The 14,896-nt window shown below is 38.2% G+C and overlaps 1 protein-coding gene across 3 annotated transcripts in view; it reads left to right on the forward strand.

Moving 5' to 3' along the window:
- INPP4B (inositol polyphosphate-4-phosphatase type II B) overlaps positions 1–14,896 on the forward strand; it is a 471,298-nt gene that overhangs the window by 261,565 nt on the left and 194,837 nt on the right. For all 3 annotated transcript variants that reach the window (XM_036763284.1, XM_036763286.1, XM_036763285.1), the window contains exon 12: positions 1,919–2,027. In XM_036763284.1, coding sequence (XP_036619179.1) covers positions 1,919–2,027 — 109 coding nt within the window. The remainder of the gene's footprint in view (positions 1–1,918; positions 2,028–14,896) is intronic.

Here is a 14,896-nt window from a genome sequence, read left to right on the forward strand (position 1 = left end):
TAAGAAGTCATTTAACTCCTCTGGATTTTGGTTTCTTTAGCTATGTAGTCCAATTGAACAATCATTAGGCATCTGCTAGATAGGAGATACTGTGTTAGATATTCAGGACATGAAAATAAACAAAACCAAACAAAAATAAATAAATAAGGAGTCCCTGCCTTCAAAGACCTAATATAGCAATGGGATGATGCTTGGTCATGAGGACAGGACTCCACAAGTAAAGTGATGGAGGGTGATTGTACTATGTTATTTTTAAGTTTCCTTTAATTCCTAAAATTCTATGGTCTATGATCAGTCCTTATCTTCTTTATCTTTATCTTTCTATCTTTATCTATGAGAAACATGCTCACTCTAGAAAGAACAATATTCATTATGAAGCCAAGAAAAGCTCTTCTTTCATTTTACATTTATTTTATATTCCTTGTGAATTGGTAACTCCCTAATGGAGCACACTTGCTCAGGCAAATGCAAAGCTATTTATGCCCTGTTCCCAATTCAAATTTTCCCCCTTGGTTTCCCATTGACTAGACGCACCTTTCTGAACTGTCTGTTTCAAGTTCTCCTTGATATGTTCCCCCTCCCTCATCAGTCATTTAAATTAGCTTGTTCCACCCTTGGGGTGTGTTGTATAATATTAAACAGCTTGTTAAGCATGCTTACAAGCTTTTAGCCTTTTACTTGATCAGAAGCCTGGTTCTGCTAAGTCACAGCCCAGATTAGAACCAGTCACCTCTGACTTACATCTTGTTATCACTAATCCTGTAGAAACAGAATTCCTTCTTTTGTTTCTCACAGTCTTTTATCTCTGGAACTTTTAATTGAGCGAACTTTTCTAGACTGATGTCTTCCATAAATGCATGATGGAAAGACTGATAATACTACACCTCCTGGAATTTTGCTCTCTGAGCTACCAAAACCTCTTTGCATAAAGTCATTTATTGTTCAGAAAGTTTTCAGATGCCTCAGCATTGAAGGGATATGCAGGTATTCTGGTATACACCAGAGACCAACAAAATGATTTCTGTTTTCTCAGTAAATGAGATCTAAAAGTGCAATCCATGTATCAACATTAAAATCCATTGATAATAGATCTTCCCTGAAATCAGCCTCCTCAAGTGGCTTGTTTATTTACAGCAGGCCATTTGTGTAACCTCCTTCCTTCAGGGGCTATTTTTTATCACAATGAAAAATAGATGACAGGTTTGGGAGCCATAGACTAAATGTATGTAAAAATGAATCACTTTCCAGATCGGAGATTGAATATCAATCTGAATGTATTGGGTATTGATGGTTCCCCTCCCCTATTTCCTATTCTTAAAGCAATGACTCTTATTGGGAAAAGATCCAGAACCATTTGGGGTTCATTCTTTAAGTCGGATAAGGAAATGTTGAAAAGACATTCAGATGTTCTAGATAATACAAGAATTTCAGGGCATAGAGCCATACAACTACTATATAGGAGTGATAACACCCTTCTGTGTGGGTCCAGATGCATTAATTTTCAGCACTTTTTTCTTAAAACTTTTTTTTGAAAGATGGTTCATTATCATTGAATTTCAATGTGATTGCAAATTAGGCGACATAAGACTCAATAAAAGGAAATACACAAAAGACCAATTTACGTGGTGTCTCAGCAAGAAGGTAGAAGTAAAGGGGAGCATATTGTTCTGCACAGCAGCATGTAATTAAGATGCAGCTATAAATCAGGGAAATATTATAAGTTGTTTAGGTGGACAGGTGGCTGTGTGGAAAGATTGATTAGCTCCTTTTGGCCCCTTGAGACAGAGGTTCGTAGTCATTCCTGGTAAATTAAACAGCATAATTTCTCAGACTTCCTATGGTGTAGTTGTCACTGTGCAGGCAACATGCCCTGATGTACATAAGAGCCAATTCCAACTCTTGACCATTTCTATTCCAGATACATTATATGATGTCATCACAGTAGGCGCTCCAGCTGCACACTTTCAGGGATTTAAGAATGGTGGTCTTCGGAAGTTACTCAGTCGATTTGAAATGGAAAGGAGAAAGTAAGTAATACCTGGGAAAAAAATTCCCTCAGGTTAGTGTTCCTGGATGTTATCTTCTAATTGGTGGTTGGTTTATGTATATGTGATTTGAATAAAAAGTTTCAGCCCCAGAATGACTCTGTCACATGAGGACTGTCCTTGAAATTCTCTCTCCATTTGGTGGTTTGGATTTTTTAGTTTCCTTTGACCAACTTTAGTCAAGATTAAGAAAGGATCAATGGAATTCTGAAATGTGTTAGTGATATGGTAGTACTGGATTGTCAGAAACAGTGTGCTTAGGAATCATGTCACTGTAAAAGAAGTAATGTTGTGCTGATTGAGTATGAATTATCATTGTGTAATGAGATGGCATCCACGTGAAGTTGATAGCATGTTGTAATTTGTCCGTGGAGTCAATGTAGCTTTAGGGAAAGGAAATGGAATTAGATGTCAGAATCTTTGAGTAAAACCCAAGGATGTCATCAGTGACTTCTAATGTACTCAAGCAAGTCAAGACACTTAATGACTCCTATATTCATTTTCCCCCTTACTGTACTAGAAATAATCCACATCATTAATGGCTCACAAGAATGTGGTAAGATCAAGTGAAGCAGCTTTTAATTCCTTAAGAGAAAGACTTTGTACGTGTCTTGTCAATACAGATTATAAATCTGTAGGAAGGAAAAAGGACAAAAGATTTTTAACTTCTTATAAGCCCTTCCTCAGGAAGCTGTTACACTGCCTTCACCCCCTATTACCGCAAGAGCTGCCTCTCTCACCAGAATGTTGATTAATTCTGCTCTTTAGTGTTCCTCTCCAACAGTAGCATCCCTTTTCATGGCATGATCAGTATACTTACTGTCCTTTCCAAATTCTCTCCCATTGACATAATGTGTATATAGGATAAACCTTAAATATCCATGTGTCAGCTATTATTATTAACTGAAAACAGGGAAGGTTTTAGAAACAGGACTACTACTTCACAGACAGTCTAGCTGTAATACTAGAAAGCCTGACCGAGAGTTACAATTCTCTCATAACTTTGTATGGTCAAGATGTTCGGGTCACTTGAGTCTTCTAAGACTAGATGTCGAAGATGAATGGGTTTCTAACAGACGAGAGGGCAGTGGTTGAGCTACATGAAAAAAACAAACAAACCAATGAAGTTTGCCATCCACTGTGATACTTACATTTGAGATACCAAACAAGCACTTTTTTCAGTCTGAGAAGATATGTATGGCTTCAAGTTGCAGGGTATGATGAATGAGACTGTTGGCATGGAGTGTGGGTGACCTCGGTTCAAATCCTACCTCAGATACAAAGTGACTAGTTAAGTCACTTGAACTCTCTTATGTCTCATTTTCCTTAACTGAAAAATGAACTTGATGGTGCCTTCTAGCTCTAAATCTATGATCCTATGTCAGGAAAGGTATAAAAAAGGCAAATGTGGATATGTTCAACAAATTCCAGAACAGTTCGACTGGGGACAACCCTTACAATTTGTGACTAGTGGAACAAATGAAAGACATACTGATCTACACAATGAGGAGTAGAGCCCTCAGACCTCATCACTTCCAAGATGGAGAGCAGAATGAAAAGTCAATAGGGCAAGAGAAGGTCGATAAAATTTCTTAGAAGGCATGACCATGATCAGATATTAAAAGAAATTATAAGTATTGAAGTACAATCTTATCATGAGTTTGACTTCCTTCATTCATTGAATATTAATTACTGAATGGTTATTTAAAGTAGGAAATGAGAATATCGATAGGAAATCTACATGATGATGTTAATAATGGTAAGAATCACAGCTAGTATTTCTGTAACACTGTGAAGTATGAAAAGGTTTTACATATCTTGCCCAATGTAATCTTATTTGCCAGGAGAAATGGCATCTGTGCTTGAGGAAAGAAAAGCCTTTTGGGGAGGACTAGACATGCACACATATGACATGGAAAGTAGCCTTGCTCTGCTCTGTCAAATGAGGCAGTTACATTCAATGACCTCACTTCTAAAATTCTGAGATTGTAGGAGAAGCAGTGACCACACGAATATGTTTGAAAAATTTTAAAGGCTTTAAAAAGCTCCTTACTTATCACTGCATGCCTTCATTCATTTATTTGCTTGCTTATTTTTGAGGCAGGCAGGTGCTTTGAAAACACTTGATATTGTCTGAGTGGATGAGATAAATTGTTGGCTTTATCCACTTACACCATTTCTAATGTTCCTGTGAATCTAATGGACTGAATTCTTCATCTTTAATCTTGACATTTTGTCTCTAATCAGGTTAATTGTACAGAAAGGAAGCAAATAAGGAATTTGGGTGCTAATTTCTAGGGTTCTCCTAAAAATGTGGCTGGGTTGTGTTTTTTTTTTTTCACATGTGTGTGTATGTGTGTATGTGTTTAATTGCTTAGTTCAGTGGAAAGACTTCTGGCTTTCGAATCAGAAGAATTAGCTTCAAATCCTACCTGGCCCACTTTACTACCTATATGACCTTAGTCATGTGACCTCTCTTGGCCTCGCTTTCCTTATTTGTAAGACAAAGGGATTGGGGAAGAAGATCCTTGAGAGCTCTTCAAGCCCTTAATCTGTGATACCAGGATCCTATAATCCTCAGATCTGAATAATGGTGATTTCTGTGCTTTTTAGCTCCTATACATCTCAAGATCTCTCTAAGATGAATGACAGGAGGTAACAGGCTGCAGGTACAGCATTAGTAGGAAGGAGGGTTAGGGTCCTGAAGGTAAAAGTCCACCCCGATCCAAAGATTTCATTGCTATTATTTCAATAGTTCATGAATTGGTATGGGTGTTTTCTTTGCTAGTGAGGATTCTAACGTTGCTGTGTTATGTCTATTAAATGCTGATGTAGCTGAAAAGCTCACTATGCATCCTGGCCACAAGCCACACCATATTTAGCTAGATTTGGTGCTCAGATGATAGACAGGTCCTCTCCACCAACAGTTTGTTTTCAAAGCCTTTCTAGCTTGAGAGTTCCATGCGGAGCTTCTGTAGGCTCAGGCTAGCCCGGTCAGGGATACTTTTTTGCAAGATTAAAAAATCAAAGGGGGAAAATTACTCCCCTTTTCTTGACAAAAGCCATATCAAGCATGTGTCACTTTGTAGCTGTGATATTTTTTTAAACCCTTTTTAACTTTGGGTTTGTGGAACAAAGAGGTCTGGTGCTAATGTCAATCAGGCAATGTATCCATGTGAAACCAGGTTCCCTTTAGTCACCAGTATTTAGTATTAGACTTTGGTATTTAGTAAATACTGAACAAAGAAAGCATTCACTCTGAATCTAGTATATGGATTTAGTACAAAGGGATTCCACATCCCAGGAAAGGGAGGGGAGACCTTCTTTTCATAGTATATTCTTTGGCATGAAAGGAGAAAAGTCAGTAAATTCTTACCCCTGGTTCTTTGGAATCGCTTATGTATACTTGTAAATAACACTAGTAACAGTATTTCTATGGTGCTTTTTGCGACGTATCTCATTTTATCCTTACTAAACTCTGGGAAGTGGGTGCTACTATTGTCCCTTTTCTACAGATGAGGAAAACATGATTTGCTGCAGGTCCCACGGCATCCAGGTCTAGATTTGAACTCAGATCTTCATGAGTCCAGGTCTAGCCCTCCATCTGCTGCGCCACCTCTACCAATTTTTTTTTTTTGCACCAACTTTGCACCAGAGTTCATACCGAACTTTCTTTTCATAAGACAGAAGGACTAGCTATCTGATTAGGACAATACAGGGCGATGATTTCTGACTGAGGCAGTGTGAAATATAGAGACCTATCCTCTGAACTCAGAAGATCTAGGTACAAGTTAAGCCTCTGACATACTGGCTCCATGAGCCTAGGCAAATAAGAACCTCAGTGCGCTAGACAACTTTCTAAGATACTGAGTTGTAGGTAAACAGTGTTTCCTCATTACTTCCTTATTTGGAGGGTCCTATCCTTCTGATTACCAAGATGACCATGTTCTGAAATGTTTTCCTCAAAATTGGAATGGATCTGTGAATCTTCCAACCATACAGATTACAGACCAGTTATACTTTTATCCTGTAAAATGTTTAGACCTGCCCTCCCAACTGTTCTCTGTTGCTGATAATGAAAGTATGTTATTCCCATTTCACAGATAAAGAAACAGAGGCAGGCAGAAATTAAATGATTTGCCCATGATCCTACATAAAGTTAGCTAGTGATTGAAATAGAATCTGTGACCATGCCTCCTGATTCCATTTCCAGATCTCTAGCCATCATTACCCCACTGCTTTTCAACTCAAAAGTAATGGAACGAAAGACACTTGGTGGGTTGTGTGTGCTGGAAGGGGTAAGAAAGCTGCAGCCTATTACCAACAATGACTCGTTTAAAATACTGTATGAGATAATCTAGATACATTGGGGGTACTGAAGCAGCAGAAGAAAGTACAACCCGACATCTTTGTGTGAGGTTATTTCTACATTGCCACTAAAGTGTCTACAAAATGTTCGGAATAACTATAAAGGAAAAAAAAAAGAAAATAGCGCGACAAACCCACTAGAAAATGTATATTTTGGTGGGAGTGCAAGATACTAGACTTAGAGTTAGTAGGGGTTTTCATATAGTTCAGTGCATAGAGATGAGGCAAAAGGAATAACAGAGAAGTTCAATGAATCTCTCAAGGGCACATTTAGGGAAGATTTTAACCTAGGTCATCTGAATCCAAATCCAGCTCTCTTTTTATGGAAGGAATCATCATAAAACTCAGAGAACTTAGATAGGCACTATTTCTAGGCCTAGGTACAATGTCAAGTAAGATACTAAAATAAAACACACCTCAGCAAGTTTAATTTTACAATCCTGACACTTCTCTGAGATAATTAACAGACTAATTAAAACATGGTTGACCCCAAATAGTTACAGTCTTCAAGCACATATTCTCAGGCAGCACCAGGGATCTGTTTTGTCAGATCCTTAGAGATATCATCAAAGATATTTGATAGCATACAAATTTCTCCCTCAAGATATAAGCCATGTCACTATGGGCAGAAATTTAGATGAAAGACAATCATCACACTGAGACCTCTAGTTGCTGGCTTTGCCTGCTTTATATTTAGCCAGGCACCACAAATTCAATTTTCATAGAACCCATACCTGACTAGGATCATGGCCTGAATGAATAACCCATTCATTAAAATAAAAGGTACAACATGAAAACTAGGAGCCCTTAGGCAAGGAGATGGGAGTAAATGCAGAGTTTTTCAACACCTCGCTTTTCAGCATATTAACTTATGCCCTTTGCAGTCAGCTGGAACAACTCAGAACTCCCACTAAATATTCCTAATATAAAATACCTGCTCAGTGTGATGGGCTCACTCAGATAAATACCTAGACAAGTTGCTGCTGGAGCCTCGAGATCATTATCTCTGGGAAAGTGAATTAAATTGGGGGGAGGGGGTAGAAAAATAGCCTGATTCATTGGAAGTAGCACTGTAGCATAATGAAAGACAGTTTGACTTTGGACAACTATGATGTGGGTTCTAATATCATAAGCTGTTATTAGAAAGTTTCTGGGAAAAGAAAGAATAAACCGAAAAAGCCTCGCTCTTTGTAAAGCCGATGGATACATGCTCAGAAAAAGAAGAGATTCTAAATGAGAAAGTGCCTTACCATTGTGTGGTGTCTAAGAATGATGTAGCTTCAGTCTCTCTGAGATAAGAAAGGACTTTTTTGATTTGAAAGAAAAAAAATTACCTTGGGAGGAAAGAAAGAAGCCTGAAGTGGGGCTCCTTCCCATACTATGTCAAGCTTTTGGAAATTCTAGAATGCAGTGCATGGAAGGTTAAGCCCTGGATGGCCATCTGTGAGAGCTATTGCTTTGATAGTGCTTAGCACAGTGCCTGGCACATAGTAGGTGCTTAATAAATGTTTTCATGCTATTTTATGTTAAAATGTGTTATTTTGAGCATCTAAGCAGCTAACATGTTAGTAATGTCCCTGTCATATCTTCCTTATCTCGATTGATCATTTGGTAGTTTGATGTATCTGATGTTCAGGTGGAAATACACCTTCCTCTAGGGTAGGTGACACCTTTCCACAGCTTCTCAGTTTGTGGGATTCCTGCCCATGTCTTTCCATATCTCTACTGTAGAGGATCTTCCTAAATACTTGAGGATTTCCTCTGGTTCTTAAAATATCTTAAGTTACTACAATACGCTTCTGGGTTTTTGAGAATCATTCTTGATACACACCCAGGTTCCTTCCTTTTCTACTCACACATGACCTCTTGATATCTGATCTATGCAGTCATTCCAAACAAAAGACCTTGCTAGTTACATGCTGCATCTTGCTTGTCACCCTCCAAAGATCTTTGCACTGCCTTTGGCTTAAATTCAGCAGGACATAATGGATTAAAAAGCTGGCCTTGGAATCAGGAGACCTGTATTCAATCCTAGCCATCAGTAACTAAGTGGCTCTGTGAGCATGAGTAAATCACTTAACCTCTTGGATCCTCAGCTTCCCCATCTATGAACATGAGAAAAATAGCACTTTTTGCTGCCTCTCTCACAGTTTTTTCATTATAAAGGTCCTTTGCAAACCCATCCTACATAAATTTTTTTATTGTTACTTGTAATTTTGTTCACTCTGAGATAGTGTAATTTGTAACCATAAAATATTATACAGAAAAAAAAATAGATGCTATAGATTGGTTTTTGCAGTAGCAAGAAGCTTGGAATCTTTGAAATTTCCTAAATGCAGTTTCCTATTTGATGTCTTTCTGTGATTTGGAAACCAGCTTATTGTCTGTGTGTAGTCCTTGCCCAAGGCACAGGTAGACAAATAGACGGAAAAGCTTAGAATCATAGTGAGACAGATTTGGAAGGGTTTTCAGAAACTGGTTAAAACAAATGAACAAAAATCAAATAAATGATCGGGGATCTATAACATATCCAACTGGTCTTTCCTTAAAGACCTCTAAAGAGGGAGAACTTCCTCCCTCCCAAAGTCGTCCATTCCACTTGGAGAAGCTCTAAGGGTTCAGAATTGATGCCATTCCAACTTCCTCTCATTGCTCCCAGTTCCGCTTTCTCTGGCATAATATGTCTAGTTCCCCTTGTATCTGAGAGCCCTTCAGATGCTTCATGAGAGCCATCATGTCCCTCCCTGCTAAGTCTTGCCTTTGTAAGTCTAAACATTACCACTACCATTGCCTCTTGATGTCTGACTCATCTGATTTCTTTTCTCTAGATATTCTTTATTTATTTCCATCCTGAAATGAACACAGGAGGCTAAGTGTGGTCTGACTAGGCAGAGTCTACTAGGACCATTGCTTCCTGATTTCTAGATAGTAGGCTTTTTAGTACAGATCAATTTCTCATCTGCTTTTTTTTTGTAAATCTTAAAATACTGAGCTTATGTTGAACTTGTAGTACCCTAAAACTTCCATATCTGTATAATCAAACTGCTGTCTAGCCAAACCTAATCCATTAAGTATTTTATGATGTTTGCTCTTTTATCACAAATGTAAAATATATTTATATAATATATGGCACTATACATTATGTCATGCATTATATTAATTGTTTATAATTTTATATTTTGTTATAAACAATGTGCCATGTAATATAATATATAATATTTTATATATTATACTGTTACATATAATATATATTTCATCTTCATGGATTTGGCCTGATGTTTTACACTTTTACCCTTATATATTATTATGGATGATTAAGTATTGCATGTTAATAAATAATATTATACACACACATACATATATACATACATATTTTATCTTAATGGATGTAACCCAGTGTTTTACCCCATGAAGATTATTTTGGGGTGTTGACTCTGTCATTCTTTGTGTAAGTGATCCCTTACTACTTCATATACTCTGCAGATTTGATAATCATCCTATGTATACCTTTATCCACATCATTGATTAAAAAAAATGTTAACACAGGTAGGAGTACACATTCATGGGGAAACTCCACTGAAGACATGCATCTAAACTGATATTGACCCATTAGTTAGGGAGACAGTGTTTGATATGGGAAGCAGAACTGGATTTCAGTCAGAAGATCTGAACTTAAATTTTATCTCCACCACTTGCAACCTGGGTGACCTCGAACAAATTGTTTAACTTCTATGGGTGTCAGTGTCACCCTGTGTCAGAATGAGGGATTTAGACTAGATAGCACTTGTGGTTCATTCCATCCTAAATATTTTGTCACCTGATTCTGAAGTGTAGGGTGTGTTCAGGGAAGACTAGTACCTCTGTGAGGGCTGCTTTTGGGACTGCTTTCCGCCTTTGGTGTCCACCTGTCCCACCTAACTCTCACCTTTGTCTCCAAGATGCTATTGCATGCCCAGCAGCCACACCCTGGGTAAACCATTACAGCAAATAGGCCAAAACCAGGTTGAGTTTAACTGACGAGTCTCAGACCTTTCATCTTGATGATCTTGAGCCCTCTCATTCAACCAGCTCTGAATCATACTAATTATGTTTCCATCCAGCCCATAATTCTCCATCTTTTCCATAAAAATAGCATGGGAAATGTTGTTTAGTTATTTTCAGTTGTATCTGACTCTTCACAGCCTCTTTTGGGGTTTTCTTGCCAAAGATAGTGGAGTGGTTTGCCATTTCCTTCTCCAGCTCATTTTACAGATGAGGAACTGAGGCAAACATGGTTAAGTGACCTGCGCAGGGTCACACAATTAGTAAGTGAGGTTACATTTGAACTCAGGTTTTCAGGTTCTCCTAACTCTAGACCCAATACTATATCTACTGTACCAGCTAGCTGCTCCAAGAGACTTAATCATGTTCCCTCTCACCCCAATATTTAGGTAAGTCATATCTATACCCTTGCCTTTATCTACCAGTCTAGAAATCTTATAAAATGAGGAAATGACATTAGTCTGGAAAGTCCTTTACTAGATAAAGCCATGATGAAGCTTTGTGATCACTGCTTCCTTTTCTAGAAGTTTACTAGTCTTCTCTTTAGTGTAGTATCTTCTACTTTTATTGAATCACAAGTTGAGTCAAGTGATTATAACATAATGGATTTGTTACACAATAATGAATGCTCTCCAATGTGTTTACCAGCAGAAGATTAAAACCCAAATCCAAGCTCTCCTTCTTACTACCTGTATGATGTAAAACTAATTACTTCCTTTCCCCATGCTTCAGGTGGCTCATATATAAAATCAAGATGTTGATGTAGTTAATGTAGAGGGCCACACTCAACTCTAAATATATGATCCCCAAATGCATAAACAATTAACTCTCCTTGTTGATCACTATCCCTGAATCTCTTCGTTACTGAATAAAAATTATTGATCCCTCTCCACAAAAGTCGTATTTCACTGTTTCATTGTGGTTTGAGGTGACCTTGGATTCTTCAAGGCGACCGAGGCCTGTTAGGCTCATTCTTTCTTCAAGTGCATCCTCGGTGACAGACTTTATGCCCACCTTCTGAGGCATCATAGTTAAGAATGAAGAGACCCAAGACTCATAACCTGTCCACCAAATGATAAATGATCTTCCCATGGAAACTCATGAAACAGCAACAACAAATTACAAAATGATACTCTTCTGTGTAGTACCCTCTGCTTCTAAGTGTCAGAGATGTAAAATAGTGAAAAAGGTACTTAGGATCACATGTTTTAATCTGTCTGGAAATGTTCACGTAACAGTATTAGTATTCTAAATATGAGATGTTGTTCAGTGATCAACCGTGATACAGGAGAAAATAAGAAATATCAGTCTTGATATCCTGATTATAAATGACATGTGGCATAATGGATAGAGTCCTGGGTTTAGAGTTGGAAAGACTGGTTCTTAAATATGGCCTTAGGTGCCTACTATCAGTCTGGCCCTGGGCAAGCCGCTTTGCCTCACTTTGCCTCAGTTTCTGCATCTGTAAAATGGGGATGATGATACTAGCAAATACCTCCCAGAGCTGTTGAGAGGATCAAATGAGATGATATTTGTAAAGTGATTAATGTGGTGCTGGGCACAAAGAACACCATATAAATGTCCATTTATTATCATTATTATTATTATTATTAAGCAATACTTGATGGAAAAATGATTCTTAGGTCTAGAGTGAAGAGAAAAATAAACTGGCTTTACTGCAAATGCAAAGGCAAGAACAATATTCCATGGAACACACAGTCATCTTAGACTAAAATTCTCATGATGAAGAGAAATGTTGTTATTCAGTTGCTTTTCAGTTGTACCAACTCTTCATGACCCCATTTAGGGTTTTCTTGGCAATGATCCTGGAGCACTTTGCCATTTCCTTCTCCAATTCATTTTACAGATGAGAAAACTGAAGTAAACAGGATTAAGTGACTTGCCCAGGGTCACACAGCTAGTAAGTGTCTGAGGGCAGATTTGAACTCAGGGTCATGAGTCCTCCTGACTCCTGGCCCAGTGCTCTATCCACTGTCCCACCAAGCTTCTCCCATGAAGATAATTATAGCCAAATGCCAATACCTATTATAGAGGATAAGAATCTGGAGAACAATTAGGAATAATGCATTAAATTCCTCTGAATTAAATCAATGTATACTTTAATACTCAGAAGTTTTAATGGTGGGCATGGGGAGGATGAGAAAAAAAAATTAAAAAACAGACTATACCTGCAATTTCTTTCCTGTAGGGACATTCCAGGGAGGAACTTTATCTACCAGTGTAGGTCAGCACCTTCTCTACAATTTAGTCTTAGAGAGTTGCCTAGAGAACTGGGAGGTAAAGTAATTTGTGGAGGGTCACACAATGAACTTATCAGAGACAGGACTCCAATGAAAATCTTCTAGCTCTGTGGCCAGCTCTCTATCCTCTAAACCAGGCTGGGCTGCCTCTCCAATCTTTGAAAATAGGTTTCAGAATTAAGAAATGAAGGATGCCAAAGAATTACAAGCTACCAGCCACATCTATGTGGCATTAATTCTTTCTTCAAGAAGAAATTTAGGAGGAGTTAGATATGGCAAATAGCTAAGAACAACATAAAAAGGCAATTGACAATATCTTAACAGAAAAGGAATGACTACTAAACAATGTGAGAGTCTTTTCCAAATCAACTCTATGTGTGTAATCATACTATTGACTTTAGAGCAAAGATAAAAATCAATACAAAATTAAATGAATAGCAATGTGAATTTGGCACTTTGAATCAGAACTCCAAACTTGTTTATATAGATAGATAGATATAGATAGATAGATAGATATAGATACACACACATATATATGTACATATATATATCTTGGGCATGGGGAAGGGATAAAAGAACAGACACCCACATGGATTATAGTACCATTTTTAAACAAAAGTTTCACTCATAAAAATCAATCACCATTATGAAGATTCCAAAATAACCTAGAAACCACCTCAACTAGCAAAAATGTAATCTTGTCAAGTGGACCAGGGACAATACTGCTTTAGAATATAAGAACACCAAAAATATCTTGTGGAGGGGGATTTTAGAAGATCATCCTCTCATGAAATAATGAGAAGCAATAGAGGAAAAACTCACCTACAAAAAAACCTTGGCACAAAATGCTGCCAAGTAAAAAAAACACTTATTAAGTGCCTACTGTGTGCCAGGCACAATGCTACGTTCTGGGGAATATGAAGAAAGGTAAAAGATAGGGTTTGCCCACAAGGAGCTTACCATCTAATGGAAAAGATAAGATGCAGCCAATTATATACAAACAAAATATATACAAGAAATATTGAATATAATCCCAGAGGAAAGGAACTAACATTAAGGATGACCATAAAAGCTTTCTTCCAGAAGGTGGAATATTAGTTTGAGACTCAAAAGAAGCTATTGTAGGCAGGCAGCAGAGGTGAGGAGGTAGAGAGCTCTAGGCATGTTGGACTGCCAGTGAATATGCATGGAATCAAGGGATAGGCTGTCATATGTGAGTAACAGGAAGGAGTCACTGGCTCATTGTAACCAGAATGGCCTTTGTTTTATTTGAGTGACTAAATTTATCTCAGTGAGCTTTACTAGGTGCTAAGCCCCAGTCCCAAACCCCATTAGGTATTAACGTAATCCATGTGGATGTGAACCTCCCAGAGTCCTAAGGGGAGGGGCCAACTCAAGAACCAATCACCAGAGCCTGAGCTCTGGTGATTCAGATGATGTTTGATGATGTCTGAAGCCCTATAAGAAGGGAGGACAGAGACATTTGTGCGGGGCTCTGGAGATGGTGTTGATGAGGAGACTCTGGGCAGCTGTAGCTAAGGAGCCCTCCAGCTTGTAAACCCGGATGCTGAGATTTTGTTGAACTCTGGTAACTATGTGTTGGGATGGAATCAGACAAAGTCTGTTGATATTTGTAAATTGTTTGCATTTTGTTTGGAAGTTCAGGGTGCTGGCTTTTTCCCCTGAACTAACTGAATAATATTTGAATGCTGAATTAAAAGTAAGCTTGTCAAACCCTTCACCTTGCTTCTCTTGCTTAAGCAGATCAGAAGAACCTGTGCTGCTGGCAGCTTTCTGGGTGCTGGCTATGGGTGAATCTTATACCCCGACAGAAGCTGCTAGCCAGATTGTTAAAACACTCATGGAGAATATGGAGGGGAGGGAGTGGGGAATCAAGGTTATGCAGGATTTTCTCTCTTATCCTGGAGGTACTGGGGAACCACTGAAATTTATTGAATAGAAGAATGACATGATCCAACTTGCACTTAAGGAAAATTACTTTGATAGGTGAATGGAGTGGAGAGAGGCTTCAGTCAAGAAAGCTGGATAGGAAGTTACTGGAACATTTTGGGCATGAGCTGATGAGGGTCTGTTCAGTGCTGTAGCAGTATGAGAAGAAGGGAGCACATACAAGAAATGTTAAGAAAGTAAAATTGACCAGACTTGGCAACAGATTGGATA

Source organism: Trichosurus vulpecula, chromosome 6 (assembly GCF_011100635.1).
Source record: "Trichosurus vulpecula isolate mTriVul1 chromosome 6, mTriVul1.pri, whole genome shotgun sequence".
Classification (NCBI taxonomy): domain Eukaryota; kingdom Metazoa; phylum Chordata; class Mammalia; order Diprotodontia; family Phalangeridae; genus Trichosurus; species Trichosurus vulpecula.